Below are 16,629 nucleotides of genomic sequence, written 5' to 3'. Positions count from 1 at the left end.
GAGTTTTAGGAATGCAAGGCTACGTGTGTACCAGAAACAGAGAACTACAAACTTAGTTAAAAAAAAACACAAAAAAAAAAAAAACAAAACAAAAAAAAACCAAAAAAAAACCCAACAAACCAAACCCCCTCAGATTTTTAGCGCACATGGCATCAGTATGATGACACATCTGTCACAGCAGTACAGCACAGTGACCATTACACGGGCGGATGCCAAGGGGACGGTGCCAGGCTCTTGTCAGCGCTGCCCAGGGACAGGACAAGGAGCAATGGACAAACTAAACACAAGAAGCTCAGCCTGAGGAAGAATTTCTGCACACTGAGGGTGGCAGAGCCCTGAACAGCTGCCCAGGGAGGGGCTGGAGTCTCCCTCTCCGGGGACATTCCAAACCCAGCGGGACACGCTCCTGTGTCACCTGCTGCAGGTGACCCTGCCTGGGCAGGGGGCTGGACTGGACCACCTCCAGAGCTCTTTTCCAACCCCATTCTCTGATTCGGTTTCCGTGTGGGCGCTCCAGGTACCTCCACTGAACTCCACCGAGCGGGAGCAGCGAGCCAGGAGCGCCCAGCGGGAATGAGCCACAAACGCGAGCGGCCCCGGAGCGGCACCGGGCACCGGAGCGGCCCCGAGCGCCCTCACGGAAGGACGGCACTGCCCCACGGGCACCAGCCCCACAACAACACCCGCCCGTGCCACATCACCGAGGCGGGCGGGCGGGCGTCCGGACAGACAGACAGACAGACAGACAGACACAAACAGGCAGACACACCCCACACACGGCGCCCGCCATCGCCCCCCACGCACGGAGCAACGCGCGGCAGGGGCGAGGGGGACGGGACGCGCACCGCCCGCTCCTCAGGCGGACCCGCTCCCACCTTCCGCCGCCCGCCGCTCCTCCTCGGCGCCCTCGGCGCTTCCCGCTCCTGCTTCGGCCATGGCGGGCGGCCCCGTGCCCCGCTCCACAGCGCCCCCGGCACCGCCGGCATGCAGGGGGTGAGCTGAGGTGAGCAGAGGAGGAGCCGCCGGCGCCGGGGAGGGACCGCGGGCTGCCCCGCCAGCCGCCCCTCAGCGCCCCCGCCCCGCCATGTTCCCGCCCCGGCCCCGCGCCGCCTCTCGCGAGATGTGCGGCGGTGGCGGCGCCGCTGCGCTGCCCTCACGGCGGCCCCGCGGGTCGGGCTCGGTCCACGGCGTGCGCCGAGCCCAGGGCTGCAGGGACAAGTGCAGTAAAAGGCAATTACTCGAGAGACACAGCGATGGCTTATTGCAGAGCTGTACAAGCCTGGGTGCTCTGTGGTGACACCGCAAATAAAGCACTACCGCCCGGCTTTTCATGCCTTTATTTATACACGGAAATTCAGAGTAAGTTTCCAAGCACAGCAACATATAGACGTGATGGACCTGGAGTATTTTGCCAAGTTAGCAATGTATACACAGACATTCATCAGCACTGATTTACTATATCCTTAAAACATGTTAGTTCCAGCATGTCCTTGAGTAAGGGATGCTGGCAGCTGCCTCTTCCACTGGTTAGATCTCCATTCTTGCTGGTTAGGCTTGGAAATAGACAAAGATCTTACATGAAAGAATATCCTGACTTAAGATAGTCTTGACATGTTCCCCATTTTGCAACACTTGGGCTGGCACCCTGCCCATGTCCAGGGGCTGGGCAGGGCTGGTGCTCCTTCCTCTGGGTGCTCTACAGATGATGCTTCATCCAAGGAAGTGTCAGGGTCTTGGAATAGTTTTGGTTGGCAGAGGCCTCTGTGAGTGCTCAGAGAGCAGTCCCATCTATCAGTGAAAAGTAGCATAAAATAGGGATAACTTCCACAGGTGTGCTGAAGTGCGTGAGCAGAGCTGTAGCTGGTTTTTGGCAGTACCAGGAGCACGGCTCTGAAGTGAACCTGCCCATCACAGTGCTCTGGTTCACACCCTGGAGTGCCGGTGTGAGCGAGGGGTGTTCCTTGAGCACAAAGACCTCAAGGGACACCCGTAAAAGATTAGTGTGTTCCAGCTATTCCCAGGCATTCCTTCCCTCCAGCAGATCCCACTAGAACCAGTCTGTGAAATGAAATGAAACCTCTGCAACACAAATGTCTTCCACATGACAGAGCCTCTGTCACTGTCCTGCCCCATGTTGGTGCAGCCTGTGCCCACTCAGTTCCACTTGCAGCTGTGACAGAAGAGGCTTTTGCTCAAGCACACAAATCCTGTGAGACTGATCCACAGCCATCTCTATGGACTGCACAGCTGCTGCTTCTCTCTCTTAGGGCATCACAATATAAGAAAAATCTAAAGCTCTCAGAGAATGTCCAAAGGTTATGGAGATGATGCTGAAGGGCCTGGAGGGGAAGCCACACACGGAGCAGCTGAGGGCACTTGGTCTGTTCAGCTGGAGAAGAGCAGACTGAGGTCAGAGCTCACAGCAGTTCTGCAGCTTCCTTACGAGAGGAAGAGGAGGGGCAGGCCCTGATCTCTGCTCTCTATGACCAGGGACAGGACACAGGGAATGGCTGGAGCTGGGTCAGGGAAGGGGCAGGGTGGGTATCAGGAAAAGGTTCGTCACTCAGAGGGTGCTGGAGCACTGAACAGGCTCCCCAGGGATGGTCATGGCCCCAAAGCTGCCAGAGCTCCAGGAGGGTTTGCACAGCACAGGGTGGGATTGTTGGGGTGTCTGTGCAGGGCCAGGAGCTGGACTCAATGATCCTTCCAACTCAGGATGCTCCATGATTCTATGAACTCAAGCACCAGGGAACCTAAAGTACAGATGGTATTTATTGCTCACCAGTGAGGCCAGAGCTGCAGAGTTGGTGACGTGTGTGTGGAGGAAGCTCCTTCGGCAGATGTTCTTCTCCCACTGTTCTGGGGGCTCTACCCTGTCTCTTATTAGTAATGGGGATCCTGTAGAGCTGGCAAGAGTAGCTGTAATATTTTGCAAAGGATATTATGTTCTTTCATCATCAGTTCTAGTGGTCATTATCTAAGTTAAAATTTATGTCTTTAGAGCTGCAGACAAGGAATCAGTTTTTTTCAGATCTAGGGGCAGACTCTTAAGATAAAAACACCCTTTGCTAAAAGTAAGAAAATGTGACTAAATACATGTGAAAAGGCAGCTGGGATCAGTCTCTTCTCCCAAGTAACAAGCAGTAGGATGAGAGGGAACAGCCTCAACCTGTGCAAGGGAAGGTTTAGATTAAATATTAGGACAAAATTCATCATTGAAGAATTGGAAAAGTTTTTCAGGAAAGCAGTGGAGTCGCCAACCCCAGAGGTATTTAAAGCACATGTGGATGTGGCACTATGGGATGTGGTTTAGTGGTGGATTTGGCAGTGCTGAGACTCAATGAGACAATGATCTCCAGGATCTCCTCCAAGCAAAATGATTCTGTGATTCTAAGGGCTTGAGAAAGTAAATCCTCACAAAACACTGTGACCCAAATATATTCAAACACCTATGAATTTTATGTAATGTGGTGGAAAATCAGCAACTCACCTAGTCAGGTAGAGTTGGGGGGAAAAAACCCCAACCAGAAAACAAAGATGTGTTTCCTTCATAGCTTTCAGAGATGTAGGCAGAATTCACTTGTCTGAACTCCAAAATTTAATCTTGAGGATAGTTCCTCAGACGCAATCCTGAACTCCATTCGTGACATCTTTTATAATTGGAAGCTCCCAGCACATTTCCCATCTGATGTGGAAGCTGCTTGTCTGTGTGGGAGTGGGCAGCTCAGCATCTTGTCCATGGCAGAGCCCAAGGGTTAGAGCACGTGGAAGGAGTGGGTGCATGGCTCTGACAGAACATTCCAGGGAAGAGGCCAGGGAATCGTGGCTCCCAGCTGGGGATGCTGCTGAAGAAATCCCATGGTACTTCTGTGACAGTCTCAATGCACACTTCTTCACAGGGTGCTTTTCCCCCTTGGAAATCTGACTTTTCATTTTAGAGATTTATGTTCCATGTAATCCCACTGTTACCACCGCAAATATATCTATATATATATATATGTATGTGTATCTCCATCATGATGGGTTCATCTGGTCTTGCAGAGTTTGCATTGAACAGAAGGAATTACAAACCCTTTTTGCCCTAAACGAAATTAAAAACAGAAAAACAGAAGGGAGAGCTAAAAATCAGTTAAGATGCTGTTGCTGTCTTTGAGAAACTGCTAGCAATAATGCACACTTATTTTATTCATATACCACAACTGATACTGAGAAAATTTTAATGGATTTATTCCCTGGAAGCTTAAATGTCATCTTTTGTCCTGCTAAAATAATGTCTTGCCCCAGTTTTGAAGCTGGGAGCTCCCTCCTCCAGGTTTGCATCATCAGTGGACACCCAAATGCCAAGGGGATTTCAGAAGTGAGTCAGCCACACTCACTGAAAATGTTTCAGGGACTCAGGAACCACCGAAAACTGAAAATGGCTGTTATTATAAAGCTCAATGAGTTAAACATTTAAATAGTTCCCCAAACTGTTTTAACAAGCTTAATAGCTAAACAGCTGTTACATACAAACTCTTTCCACATGGGAACGTTAATGAGGACTTAAAATCTTTGGTTTATTTTTTTTTTAACTGACTCACTAGAAACAGAACTACTGTACCTGATTCGCATTTTGTTTCATATTTTTTAGAGCAGTTGCAATTCACTGCGGAAGTTCTTGGCACTAGGTCAGAAAATCAGATCAGTCTCCTGGCAGTATTTTTGCCTGTACTCTGCCTCCATGGCCAGTGTCATGTCAGCCAGCACTTGGATAATTCCTACAAACATAAAGGGCTGCCAGATCATTAGCACAGATCTGAGACATCATTTATTAGACTCGTTTCTTATTCAAAGGTGATGACTGGGCCCTTCACTGAACCTTTAATACATGACAGTAACTGGTGTTTATAGCACAGTTTGCCTCCAGTCTTGGCAGAGCAGGATCCCAGTTTATGTAAGGCACTGATTTTGAGTAGGCCACACTTGATATTTTTGCCCCATTTTAAGGTGAGCACTTTCTCTTGAGTAGCTTTCAGCAATAAAATAGGGAACAGAGCACTTTATGTAAGCCACAGATAGCCTCTTTTCTCCAAACAACTTATACAACAACGTGCTAAAGGGGTAAAAATAACAATCAAACCTCGGGGCAGTTAAATAATAGCCTGAGACTGAGCACTTAAAGTGTCTGTATTATTCCTCCTTTTCCCCTCTTCACTCACATCCAAAGCATAGCATGTCTCAGCTGTTTCCCAGGATGTGGCAGATGCTGTCCCAGTGATGTGCATTTCTTTGTGTATTTGCTGGGGCCAAGCTGGCCCCACACACCTCACTGACCTGGGAGAGGGAACACTTGGAGTCACTCTCCATTATTAGGGTGGCTTGTGTTACTTCTCACAAAAACACCCCTGGGGAGAGCCAGAGAACTTTTTTCTGCTGAAACTTAATAGCAGGAAACTGAAGTGACCCAGCTTTGTAAGTCCAAACAGAGATTTTTCATAACATTCTCTCCCAGAACACAAATGTTTATGGTTTCCCCTCTGACTCTGGTCTTATATGGCTGAAAGAAGAGAATCAAGTGTGGTTTTGTAGAGGACATATGAACAAGTTAGCTAGTTACAAGAATTAATCCTTTTTTTTTTTAAATCTATTTCAGTCTGTTATTTGTATTTTATTCTGCTTGAAGGTCACTGGATTACTTTTAAGGGCACCACAAACAATTTACTGACTTTGCTACAAATTCTGTGACTATGTATTGGTAAAATCTGGTAAAATCACTTTAAAGTAATATTTCTTCCCCAAATCAGAAACTCTTCAGCTTCAAAAAGTATATAAATAGCATAATCATACTGTCATTGGCCAATAGTAAAAATAAGCTCTTTAAAATTATTTGTGCTTAATAATTACTATGGAAGCCCCTCAAAGAAGCAAAAACCAGAAAAAAAAAAAATCAGGCTTCACTAGCAATGGACTGTGCTGTGCTGGCACAATACTGGGAGCATGGATTATGTTCTGCAGTATCCAACTGGATTGTGACAGGGATATACTCTGGCCTTGGACATCTGGGAATCATGGACAAATTCCTTTCCTGATGAAACAAGTTTAGCTTGAGAAGAGCATCTGAATCCTACTTGCTCTTCCTCTCTAATCTCAGTATTGGAGCCAGCAGGATGGCAATTTAGTGTGTGATTTTCTAACAAAATTAAAGGCAGCCAAAAGGATTAACATTTTCCAAAGTGCCTGCTTAATTTTGGAGTCCAGGCCTGCAAGGGTTTTGCACACAAAATAATAATACACTTGCTTGTAAATCTCTTACCCCAAAGTCTCTCAATTTGATGGTGCCACTTCTGATTTAAAAACAAAATAATCAGTTTTGAAATAGCCTTTTTATTCCTGGCAGAAACTGGTAGTTTCTGAATGTCTAATGAGAGCCTAAAAGTGGCATTTAAATAAATTGTACGTTTTTCAAAGTTTCCTCAAGGCATTAGTTTGATTTTGGTTATTAGAAACCAGGTAATATTGTCCTGTTTAACAGCAGAAGTGCCATGCAAGTTTCTCACCACTGTGTTTGAAGCCAAAAGGCCTCCTCTCCACACACTGCTTTTCAACCAGCTGAGTTATATAAATAGTGAAACCTTTTTGTCTCATTTGTAAGGAACACCAAAGCATGGCATCAGCAACCAGTTTGCTTTGAAGGCCATCCTTGTTCCTGATTTCTTTGGGCTTTAGATAGGGATCTTCTGCTGACGTCAATGGGAGTTGGATGAGACCTCAAAGAAAACCTGCTGGACTGAAGATCCTGATGTGTGGGTCTAGATTGCCAGTGATTTCACCCTGTCCTGATCAAAAAAGTCACTGAAGTTCTTATCTGATCATCCCCTGGTATTAAATAGAGACAATGAAGTCAGAAGTAGAACTGGGGAAGTGAAGTGTCCAAAACTGTTGCAGTTTTGCACTCCCAGTAAATCACTGCTCCCATTTCCAGTTGGTTTTGTGCATGGCTGCATGTGCCCAGACAAGGCTGGGGGGAATATCTTGGCATCTGCCTCCTGTTGGAGCTCCATCACCTCCACCTCCTGGCCCCACACTGGGGGCAGATCCTGCACACAGCTTTGGAAGGGAGGGAGGAATGGTGTTGCCTCCACGTGTCTGTAACACTCTCTCTGTAGCTGTAGTCTCCCTTGCAAGGTGTGGAGCAGGGGCTGCGGTTACACTTTTGCACAACAGCTCCAAGGGCTCAGCACTCACTCTGCTGACGAGTCTCCCTCATCCTTCAATTCCAATGGCAGGAAATGTAGAAGCAAGGGCAAAGGTTTTGTCTTTGGAGCAGGGAGGATGGGCAGAGGCACCGGGAGGGGAAGGAGATGCTGCCAGTGGAAGTGAACTGCCTGGGGACAGCACGAAGAGCCAGCACGTATTCCTGGAGGAGGAGAAGCTGCAGCAGATGGTGCCTCACTAGAAACAGATTAAAGCAGCTGCTACAGAAACAAGATTCAGCACCAAGGGTCGGTTCAGATCCGAAACAAACTGTTCCTAGCAGAGCTTGGCTTGGTTGGGAAAGGAGAACCCTGTGCCCATTCCCTCCTCAGCACAAGGAGATTGAAGTCTGTGTGCCCCACCTACCCTAGGAACAGGGACCTCCAAGGGCTCAGATAACCCGAGGAGAGGCACTGGGAGGAGCAGGAGGCAGCAGGGATGAGCTCCCTCTGCGTTGGAGAGATTAATTTCCTGTCACACCCACTGCAGCAGTGTTCCTGAGTGATGAAGTGTCCAAACCCTGGTGCCAGTTCAGTGTGTGCAGACACACCAATTTGCCCTTCAGCTGTCCGAATATTAAAGCACCTGGAACCTGGTGGATTTTAGGAGCAGGCATTCCATGCTGCAGAGCCTGGCACGGCTGAACCCAGCATGGCTCACAAGGAACAGGGCCTCCACCCATCCTTAGAACCTGCTTTCACCTGGGAAATTCAGCTGTGGGACAGGCATTTTAGTACCTCTCCAATATTTAGAATTTATATGTGTGATGAATCACATTATCTTAGAGAAATGGAATCACAGAACCATGAAGGTTGGAAAAGGCCTCCAAGATTGTTGGGTCCAACTTGTAACCAATCCCCACCTTGTCACCCAGACCAGAGCACTGAGAGCCACATCCAGTCCTTACTTAAAAACCCCCAGGGATGGGGACTCCAAACCTCCCTGGGCAGCCCCTTCCAATGCTTGACAGCCTCCTACATTTCCAAATACATTAAGCACTTCCTGAACTGCAAATATACCCTTGCCTAGTCCAGAACTGGGAGCCACCACTGTCCCTACTGCCAAGACAGACAATTTTGGATACTCCTCCCTTCTCCCTCCTTAGGAATGTCAGAAAAAGCCTTTTATTGTCCAAAGCATTATTGTTTTGCTTAGGTACCACGCACACTTTGTACAACAAAGAAATGAAAAATGTAGATATTTGCAGTATGTCTTATAAACTCTAAGATTTAAAAAGAGATTTGCCCGTGCTGAAGGCATAGCCTTCAAGCACTTTTTTTGAGGAATATCTGATTTGGTAATGCAAGGAGATAAAGAACTAAACCTCTATTTCCTTATGATGTGTAGCTCTGCCATACAATCTTGCACACTCAAGGGAAGAAAGGGGGGATCCCATTAAATAGAATTTGCAAAATTCTCTTGCATTTTACCTTTATTGAGAGCAGCAATTTTGGAGTGGAGGGAGGGAGGCCTCCTGTTCTTCTCAGGAGGGCTCCAGACAAGGCGAGGCAGTGTCTGCTCACTTCTCTTGGCTTTCAGCTGCTCCACTCTGATCATCTTTTTACACAACTTTGAGTGCTTCTGCTGCTCTGAACTTGGCAGGGAAAGTGGAACAGTAGGACAGATAGGCTTCTATAGTGGATCAAAGGACACAACTGCCCCTGGAAGCCCTTCCTGGATAAATTACAGCCTATGGGGAAGGTAAGACTGGAAAAGATCAGTAACCATTTGAGAAGTAGCTTCTTCATGTGACTGCAGGTGGGACAAGTCCAACATTATCTGCTTTCTCTACTTTCTGATTGATTGTAACAACACTGGGGAGTTTTGTTGTCCATGGAATTCAAGATGAGAATCCACAAAACAGGATCTCAATTCCTTAGATGTCTCCCATTCTGGAAAAGAAATCCAGTACACACCAGGGTGAAAGAAACAAAAACTGCAAATTTACAAAAAGAATGCTACTTTTATTTTCAAATGCTGTAAAAAGCCTCATATAAATTTTTATAATGCTTCTATGTAACTTTCCCAACCACAACTAATGAAACAGTCTAGGAAAAATATAGCAGTTGCATTTTGACTCCAAGAACGAGCTGCTGTGAGATCCCAACAGTAAAGGACAAGGTTCAGTGTGTTACAACGCCTGTAATTGCTTGTGTTATTGAGAAAGTGAGAGCACTTCCTAAGCATTACCTGGGCTAGACTGCAGCATTCCCTGCTTGCTGGGCACAGGAGGAATGTCAGCCCTGGGGAAGGAGCTGAGAGCAGAGCTGTGTGCTGTTCCTGGTGCCCACTCCTGGTGCCCCCTGGCTGAACTGCCCCCAGCAGGTGCCCTTATCCCAGACTGTCTCCAACGGCTCAGGTGGGGAACAATTGACCTATAAAAATAACACTTCTTTAACTCTCCAGCAAGGCAAATTGAACAGTGCAAATGCAGCATCAACAAGATTTGATTTCTGAATGCTGGCAATTTTTTTAACTCCTTTTGCACGAGACAACCTCTGCTGATGTCCTGTACCTAAGGCCACTCACTCACGCTGATTGGAGATGGAACGAAGTGCAAAAGCTCAGCTGCAGCTCCCAATCCAAGCCTCCTCCCCACTTTCAGGGAATTTCAATCCAGAATTTGGATTCAGGCTCTCCACTTCCATTGATGCACTCAAGTTTTCCCTGCTGGAATAGGTAAACATCCCAGCAAACCTCTGATAACAATTTGCATACACAATTTAGCGTTTTCACAAAAGTTTAACAAAACATACTTCCAGAAAATAAATTTTCACATGGTTGCAATCATCAAGCCATTTCAGGATCTTTGGTACTCCAAGAATAAGAAAAATAAATGGCACGGTGACAAACGTTGCCAAAGGAAAACACACAACCATCCAAAGGAATCAGATAGAAATAACAAAATTAAAGATATGTTGCAGTTCCTTTTTTTTTTTTTGAAAGCCAGTGTAGATTAACCTGCTGTTCTCTTTAATCCAGTACAGTGTCACAGTTTCACCTTTAAAAAAAACCCCTATCATCCTAAAAGCAGTAGTTAATATTGTTTAACTTGATTTACTGATTAAAATAATGCTATGTTTACAAAAAAAATTTAAAAACTACCACAATACAGGAGTTTATGCTAGATAGGCTGCAGGCTGTTTCCTTATGGATATAACTCCTATGTGAGCACTGATATGATTAATCATCTGCAGTTTTAAATTAGTATTATTTTTAGTGTTGCAAGTAGAAGGGTTGAGCTTTTTCCCAGGTTTGTAAACCAGTGAGTATGTACAGACATAGTTGTTTATAGCTTTAAATTAAGTGTGTATTTCTCTGCCCTCCCCTAAGCCCCACAGGAAAAAAAAAATCACCAGTATCACTGAGCATTTGCAGTTTCCATGAAACTGAGCTTGTCTCAACAAGTTTGAGCAAAGACTTCTTTGTAGGTCATGTTAATGGGGTTACTGTGCTCTTCTGAAAGGTGGTGGCTGCAGGAATTCCAATTCCAGCGCACACGGTGCCCCATGGATGAAACTGGAAATTAAAACCAATGAAAAGTATTTTGAATAGCAGTGTCCTTTGAGGCCAAATTTGCATCTCAGCATCATTTTTCCTGCCTGAGTTTTCTTGGAGCCAAGGCCTTAGTAAAGGCATTTCCTTTCCTGAGAAGCCTCAGGAGCTGTTGGGGCACTGGCAGAACAATGCCTGAAAGGTGGATTTAAGCGAGTTATTGTTTTTCTACAGCCTTTGGATGGCCCCAGGTTGAGCCTCAGCACACTGACAAGGCTAAGAACAACACTGGAGAATTTTTAAGGACCTTGCCCCACAGCAAGATGTTAATTAGTGTAAGGTCTGGGAAACGTGAGAGATCAAGGAGCTGTTCCCCCATCAGTCCAGCATTCAGGCAGAAGCTCAGCTTAGCTTTGCTCTAATACTGGATGGGCCTGAGGCAGTGGCTACTCCTCTTTGAAGAGCTAAAGACAGAAAAAACTGTTTGGTATAAATAACAGATATTAGATGCTTCAAGGGAGACAAAACTGTGGAGGAAAGGCTGGATCAGGGATCCTGGCTGGATCAGGGAAAAACACCTGCCCATCACAGGCACTGATGCACAGAAATCTTGCTGGCAAATGGGCTCTTATGCAACAGATCAACATGCCAGTATGTTTTTCAGAGCATACAAATAACTCAAAACAGCTGATACCACAGTGCCTAACAGCAATAAATATTTCTCTAATGGCTTTATAACAGTAGTTTCCATATTGCTACAAAAGTCTGTCCAGTGGAATCTTTCCTGCTGTATGCCAAAACATCGTGTGCTCTGCTCAGAAGGGGCTGCAGAGGTTTTAGGGTGCCTTTCACTGGTTCAGAGGAGAGAGACAGCAACAGTGACTCTGCTTGTTCAGCCACTGGGGAATTGTTCAGTGCTGCACATCTCATTTGACCAGAAAATGACAGCAGAGATCTCTGCTGTACTGTGACAGATTCAAAGCCCTGCAGATAAGCTGTAAGTACAGGCAGAGAAAGTCACCAGTGACCAGATAATTGCAAACTGCTCTGGGAGTACAACTCAGTCCTGAACTGCTGCTGGGCTGATGAACAAAACAGAGCCTGCACATGGAGGTATTTCTGCTTCTGTTTCCTCTGCCCAGGGAAAGGACACCTGGCTTGGCTGTCAGGTTGTCACCATCCTGCAGACTGGCCACTGTCGCAGACATTTTTCCATAGAAATCCTCTTTCAGATTTGTCCATATTCTGGGAAGCAAAGGCCCAGAAGATGAATGTAAACAATTGTTATCAGCTGCTGTGGAATGCAATAGGATGCACCTGTGATTGGCTCGTCTTCCATGTTTCCAATTGGGGGCCAATCACAGAAGCAAGCTCGGGGACAGATTCCCTGGAGACAGAACTTTGTTATTCATTCTTTCTCTCTATTCTTAGCTTAGCAGCTCTCTGCAACTTCTCTCCTTATTCTTTTTAGTATAGTTATAAGGTATTATATCAATAAATCCAGCCTTCTGATCAAGAAACAAGATTCTCGTCCTTCTCTCACCATGGAGACCTCCTCATGTCGCTGTAATAGGCCACAAGAACAATTAGGTGGTCCCTGGAAATTGGGCTGCAGATTCAGCTGATCCCTTCTAATCCCATGGCCACACCAAGTGGAGATCCTGGGAGAAAAGGAACTCACTGGAGAGTCTGAACCTAGTGGGACACTCAGTTTCCTCTATGTGAGCAGAGGCTGTGATTCAGGAGAGGTTAAAGCAGGATCCCTTCTGCCTGCAGCTGCTCAGGGAGAAAAAAAAAGAAAAAGCACCAATCTGATCACTTCTCTAGGACACATTTTGCACAGAGGGAAGAGAATGTTTGAATTATGAGCAGCTCAAAGGTAGTCTGCTTTAGAGCAGAGGCAGGAATACAGTCTTGGAAACTGCCATCCCCTCAAAACTTCCTATCAGAGTGTTTCCCTTCTGCTAAAAATATTGATACTTTTTATTCAGATTCCTTTTTGCTTCTGAAATTGCCAGCAGGCATCATCACCTCTAACAGCAATACTGCCAACGATCATTTAAAGCAGAAATACCACTAAACAGATCACAGGGACTGCCTCACTGCCACACACTGTGGGACAAGGGACAAAAGGGATGATGATAAAGGGCTGATAAAGTCCTGCACTCAGGGCAAGAGAGGGCACACAGGACACAAGGAGGCCCAGAGGACACTGCTATTTAAAATAATTCCATGTGCTACACTCATGGGGGATCTGCAGCCCACAAATGGAACACCCTTGAGCAATTGCTCAGAGAGGTTTGCAAATGTGGACAGTTTTCTTTATACTGCATATCTAAACCCCACCAGCTGAGCAGTACAACACCAATGCTGCATCAAATGATATGTTTCCCTCCTGGGTGGATTAGATGGTTTACAGTACAAACAAAGCCACAGTACAGAGAGGCATAATTAACCGTTATCCACACGTAGGCAGTGCAGGAAAAGCGATGCACATTCCTTTTATTCCAGTACCTTTGTATAATAAAGTTAACAAAAATATTCAAATATTAAAAAAAAAAAAGGACAAAAAAAAAAAGAAAAAAATAAGCCAGCTGGCACTGCCAACTAATTCCTGTAGTAGTCTTAGAAATCCTAATCCTGTAGAATTTCCATGTGAAATCGATGCGCACCAGAGTCGATGTGTTGATAACTAACGCCAAGCGGGCCTGGTGATGCAGCTACCTGAGGTTTGTGTTTGCAATTTCCTTTGGGGGGTTGTGTTCTGTTTCACAGCTTCCCAGCTTTCATGTAGGAAGGGATGGAGCCACGCTGGGTGAGCCCTTCAAACCTCTTGTAGGTGTAATTGAGGAAAACCCAGTCTTTGGATTTGTAGTCGGGTTCTGTCGTGTTTGGCACTAGAATTCAGAAACAAAAGCAAACACACATTAAAAGAGTTAAACCCAGGCTGCTTCTTAGAGGACTTTTCACAGAGCTAAACAGCCCTGAACTCTTATTTCCTTAGTCAGCAGAAACTCCTGGAAGAAATCCTGCTTCTAATCAGGTCAGTTGCCTTTTGTCAATGAGTTATAATTTCAACATAGACTCAGAAGCAGAAAAAGAGAGGGTTTTGTTTTGCCTTTTTTTTTTTTTAATTATGTGTACACACTCTACCAGGTTTCCATATCTTGACAGAAGACTCCAACACACCCACAGGATACACAATTACAAACCTCATGACATTTCTGATGTTCTGATTTTTAGGTACCTACACGCACAGTACCATTTTCAGTGGGTCTGAAATGCCAAAATAATACAAATGTTCTTGGAACTACCCAAATATGGACATAACCAACTTAGGCACTGGAGATGGGTTGCTTTGCATTAAAAGGACAAACTTCCTCACCATTACATAAAAGCCACTTCAGAAAAAAAAATTACCAACAGCTTTTGGATAATTCTTATGGTTGTTAACACAGCTACACTTAGCAGACAGCAATTAATCATCTGCCAATCTTCAAGTAACTGAAAACAGTGGGACCTGAGACTATTTGTATGTCACAGAATCAAGTCTTTTATATATGAAAATTTCCTGTAACTTGCCAAGAGAAATCAACAACTAAAAAAAAACCCTGAAGTGATTTACAGAGCAACTCAGGTTCATTAAATACTGCATTAAGTAATCAACTGTCTGAAAATTCTGACCCACAAATATCCCAACAATTATGTTTGGCACAAACCTCAAAAGTCACTGATGATGAAAAGCAAATCAGTGCATGGTGTTTTACCAGAAACTGGTTAGACAGACTGCCAGGCAGAAAACTCCACTGCTTTCTGTGCTCACTACCTCTGCAAACCATTTTTACCAAGAGTTTGGACTCTGAAAAACTCTGGGCTTTGCAGCTATGAAAGATCACAGGTTTACACTTATATTTCAAAGAAAATATAGAGACTTGATCTACAGACTAACTTGATTGGGTCATTAGAAAAACTAACACAAACAACAACAAAAGCAGCTGTGCAGTGTTCTGGCATGGATGGAGATTTGGAATTTACAATGGCAGTCTCACCTGGCTGTAAAATGTCTGATTCAGGAAATTCATCAAAGTTGGAAGTATCATCAATGCTTTTGATTTCTATAGGGATTGCAGCTGGTCTTTCCCTGCAAATAAAGATCAATGCCAGAGGAGTGAATGTTGGGAAATGAGACATTAAGTTCCAGTTTTAACTTAGCTTTTACACTTAAAGCTTCCCTTAATGCAGAGCACAAGGGTTCCACTGAGTGCATCACAGATGAATCTGACTCTCCTGTTTGCTGACACCATGGGGAGATTGTTTGGTTCCTTATCTCCACTGGTGTCTTCCTGGCAGGCTTGGGGCAAATATCATTTTCCCATTGAGAGAGCATCCCATGCTTATCTGCCACACAGCTATCACCCTGATCTTGTCACCAGCCACCACTGTGGTTACCCTGTTTCACAAACCCAGCCCAGCAGGATTGCACTTGCACCCAGAGCTTTACAATTCCAGTGCTCACCAGCCTGGACCTCATCCAAAACCTTTGGACTGTAGCTCCTCTTTGTGACATTCAGCATCTCTCTCCCAAAGCAGGCTGCCTCTGCTTTAGCACCTCCAGAGCCAGGAAGCCCTTGAAGGAGTTTTAAGGTGGCTTTTGAAAGTTCCCAAGGAATCTGTGCCAGCAAAATGCTCACACTGGGACACAGCACTGTGGGGCAGGCAGTGATTTACACCTGTAAACTCACCACAGGTCTAATTACTACACTTACAATGAAATCCACAGCCACTCTACAACAATTTCTTTCTGTTCTGGGCAGTCTGGAATAATCTGAGCTATCTCAAGTCAGTTAAACTCTGGCCATTTCTGTGCATGTCAGCAAGGCCAGAAAACCTTCAGTGTCAACCCACTACTGCCAGTAGCTGCCTTTCAAAATAAAAGATAAATTGGAAATAATTGTCCTTGACATCACAATACATGAAATTCTTGCTTTCATGGCTTTTATCCTCCCTGTAAAACATGTGTGTATATACATACCTGATATGTCCCCAGTCTACTCCTTCAAAAAATGGATGACTTTTTATTTCCTCTACTCCATTGCTACCAATTCTGTTTTCTGAGTCGATACAAAATCTGGAAAAGAGGAAAAAACAAAGAGAATGTTACAATAATTTCCACAGAAGCAACAGTATCCAATATCAAGAATTTGAAGAAGTTCTGTCAAATTGTTTCACCACTAGGGTTAACATCAAAGCAGCCCATTGCATCTAGGAGAGAAGGCAAATAGTAGAAGCAGAATATTGTTAAATCCTGAAACAAAAAGCTATGATGCCAGTGACTGATAGCTTTTCTAAACTGCTGTATCCCCATCTTCCAGGTTTGTGAAAAGTTGCTGCATGTTCTGGTCCTGTAGGATCAGTTTGGAATAGAGGCTCAAATCCCTTCTACTGAGAACTGCCCTGGCATGTTCTCAACTATTTAAACATCCCTGTTTCAAAGTCAAACTAAGAAGAATAAATATACTTAGTAAATCAGGACTGCTCTCTGATGTTGTAGTTTGGAATCTGTCCCAGTGAGCCAGCACATTCCAAGCATGCCATGTCCCTGTTCTCCCCCTTCCCTCTCCTCAGAGGTGCAGGTGGTGCAAAGACCCAGGGCCTGTTTCTGATACAGCCCTGCTGCATAACCTCAGCTCAGACCCCACAAGAAATTGTCAGTTTATCAGAAGTAGCCATGAAAAAGCAGGAAGAAAAAGGTGAAATTGGCGACAGAGGATTGGTGGGATGGGGACTGTTACCTGCTCCAGCAGGCCAGAAGGAAAAGACTAAAATCCCAAAGAAGGAAAATAGGGAGGTGGAAGATCTCTGACAGCAACTCAGTGACCTCAGGGATTTGTTCCAGGGAGC

General features: G+C 45.2%; 2 protein-coding genes across 8 annotated transcripts in view; both read right to left on the bottom strand.

The window, feature by feature from the left end:
- BMAL2 (basic helix-loop-helix ARNT like 2) overlaps positions 1-1,086 on the bottom strand; it is a 33,049-nt gene extending 31,963 nt beyond the window's left edge. The window contains exon 1 of one of the 2 annotated variants that reach the window (XM_026790812.2): positions 876-1,086. In XM_026790812.2, the coding sequence (XP_026646613.1) occupies positions 876-936 (61 nt within the window). In that variant the 5' untranslated portion in view covers positions 937-1,086. The remainder of the gene's footprint in view (positions 1-875) is intronic. The other variant, XM_005482817.4, reaches the window with a different exon arrangement.
- Positions 1,087-9,176: 8,090 nt separating this feature from the next.
- Positions 9,177-16,629, bottom strand: part of STK38L (serine/threonine kinase 38 like) — a 46,586-nt gene continuing 39,133 nt past the window's right edge. For 4 of the 6 annotated variants that reach the window (XM_074539176.1, XM_014264189.3, XM_014264191.3 and 1 more), the window contains exons 12-13: positions 15,761-15,856; positions 13,836-14,869 (exon numbers count right to left, since the gene is read on the bottom strand). In XM_074539176.1, coding sequence (XP_074395277.1) covers positions 14,635-14,869; positions 15,761-15,856 — 331 coding nt within the window. In that variant the 3' untranslated portion in view covers positions 13,836-14,634. Of the gene's footprint in view, positions 13,626-13,835; positions 14,870-15,760; positions 15,857-16,629 lie in introns of those variants that run through there. The other 2 variants (XM_074539177.1, XM_026790819.2) reach the window with 1 other exon arrangement.

This window comes from Zonotrichia albicollis, chromosome 4 (genome assembly GCF_047830755.1).
Source record: "Zonotrichia albicollis isolate bZonAlb1 chromosome 4, bZonAlb1.hap1, whole genome shotgun sequence".
In the NCBI taxonomy this organism is placed as follows: Eukaryota; Metazoa; Chordata; class Aves; order Passeriformes; family Passerellidae; genus Zonotrichia; species Zonotrichia albicollis.
This window is presented reverse-complemented; position numbering and strand designations above follow the sequence as displayed.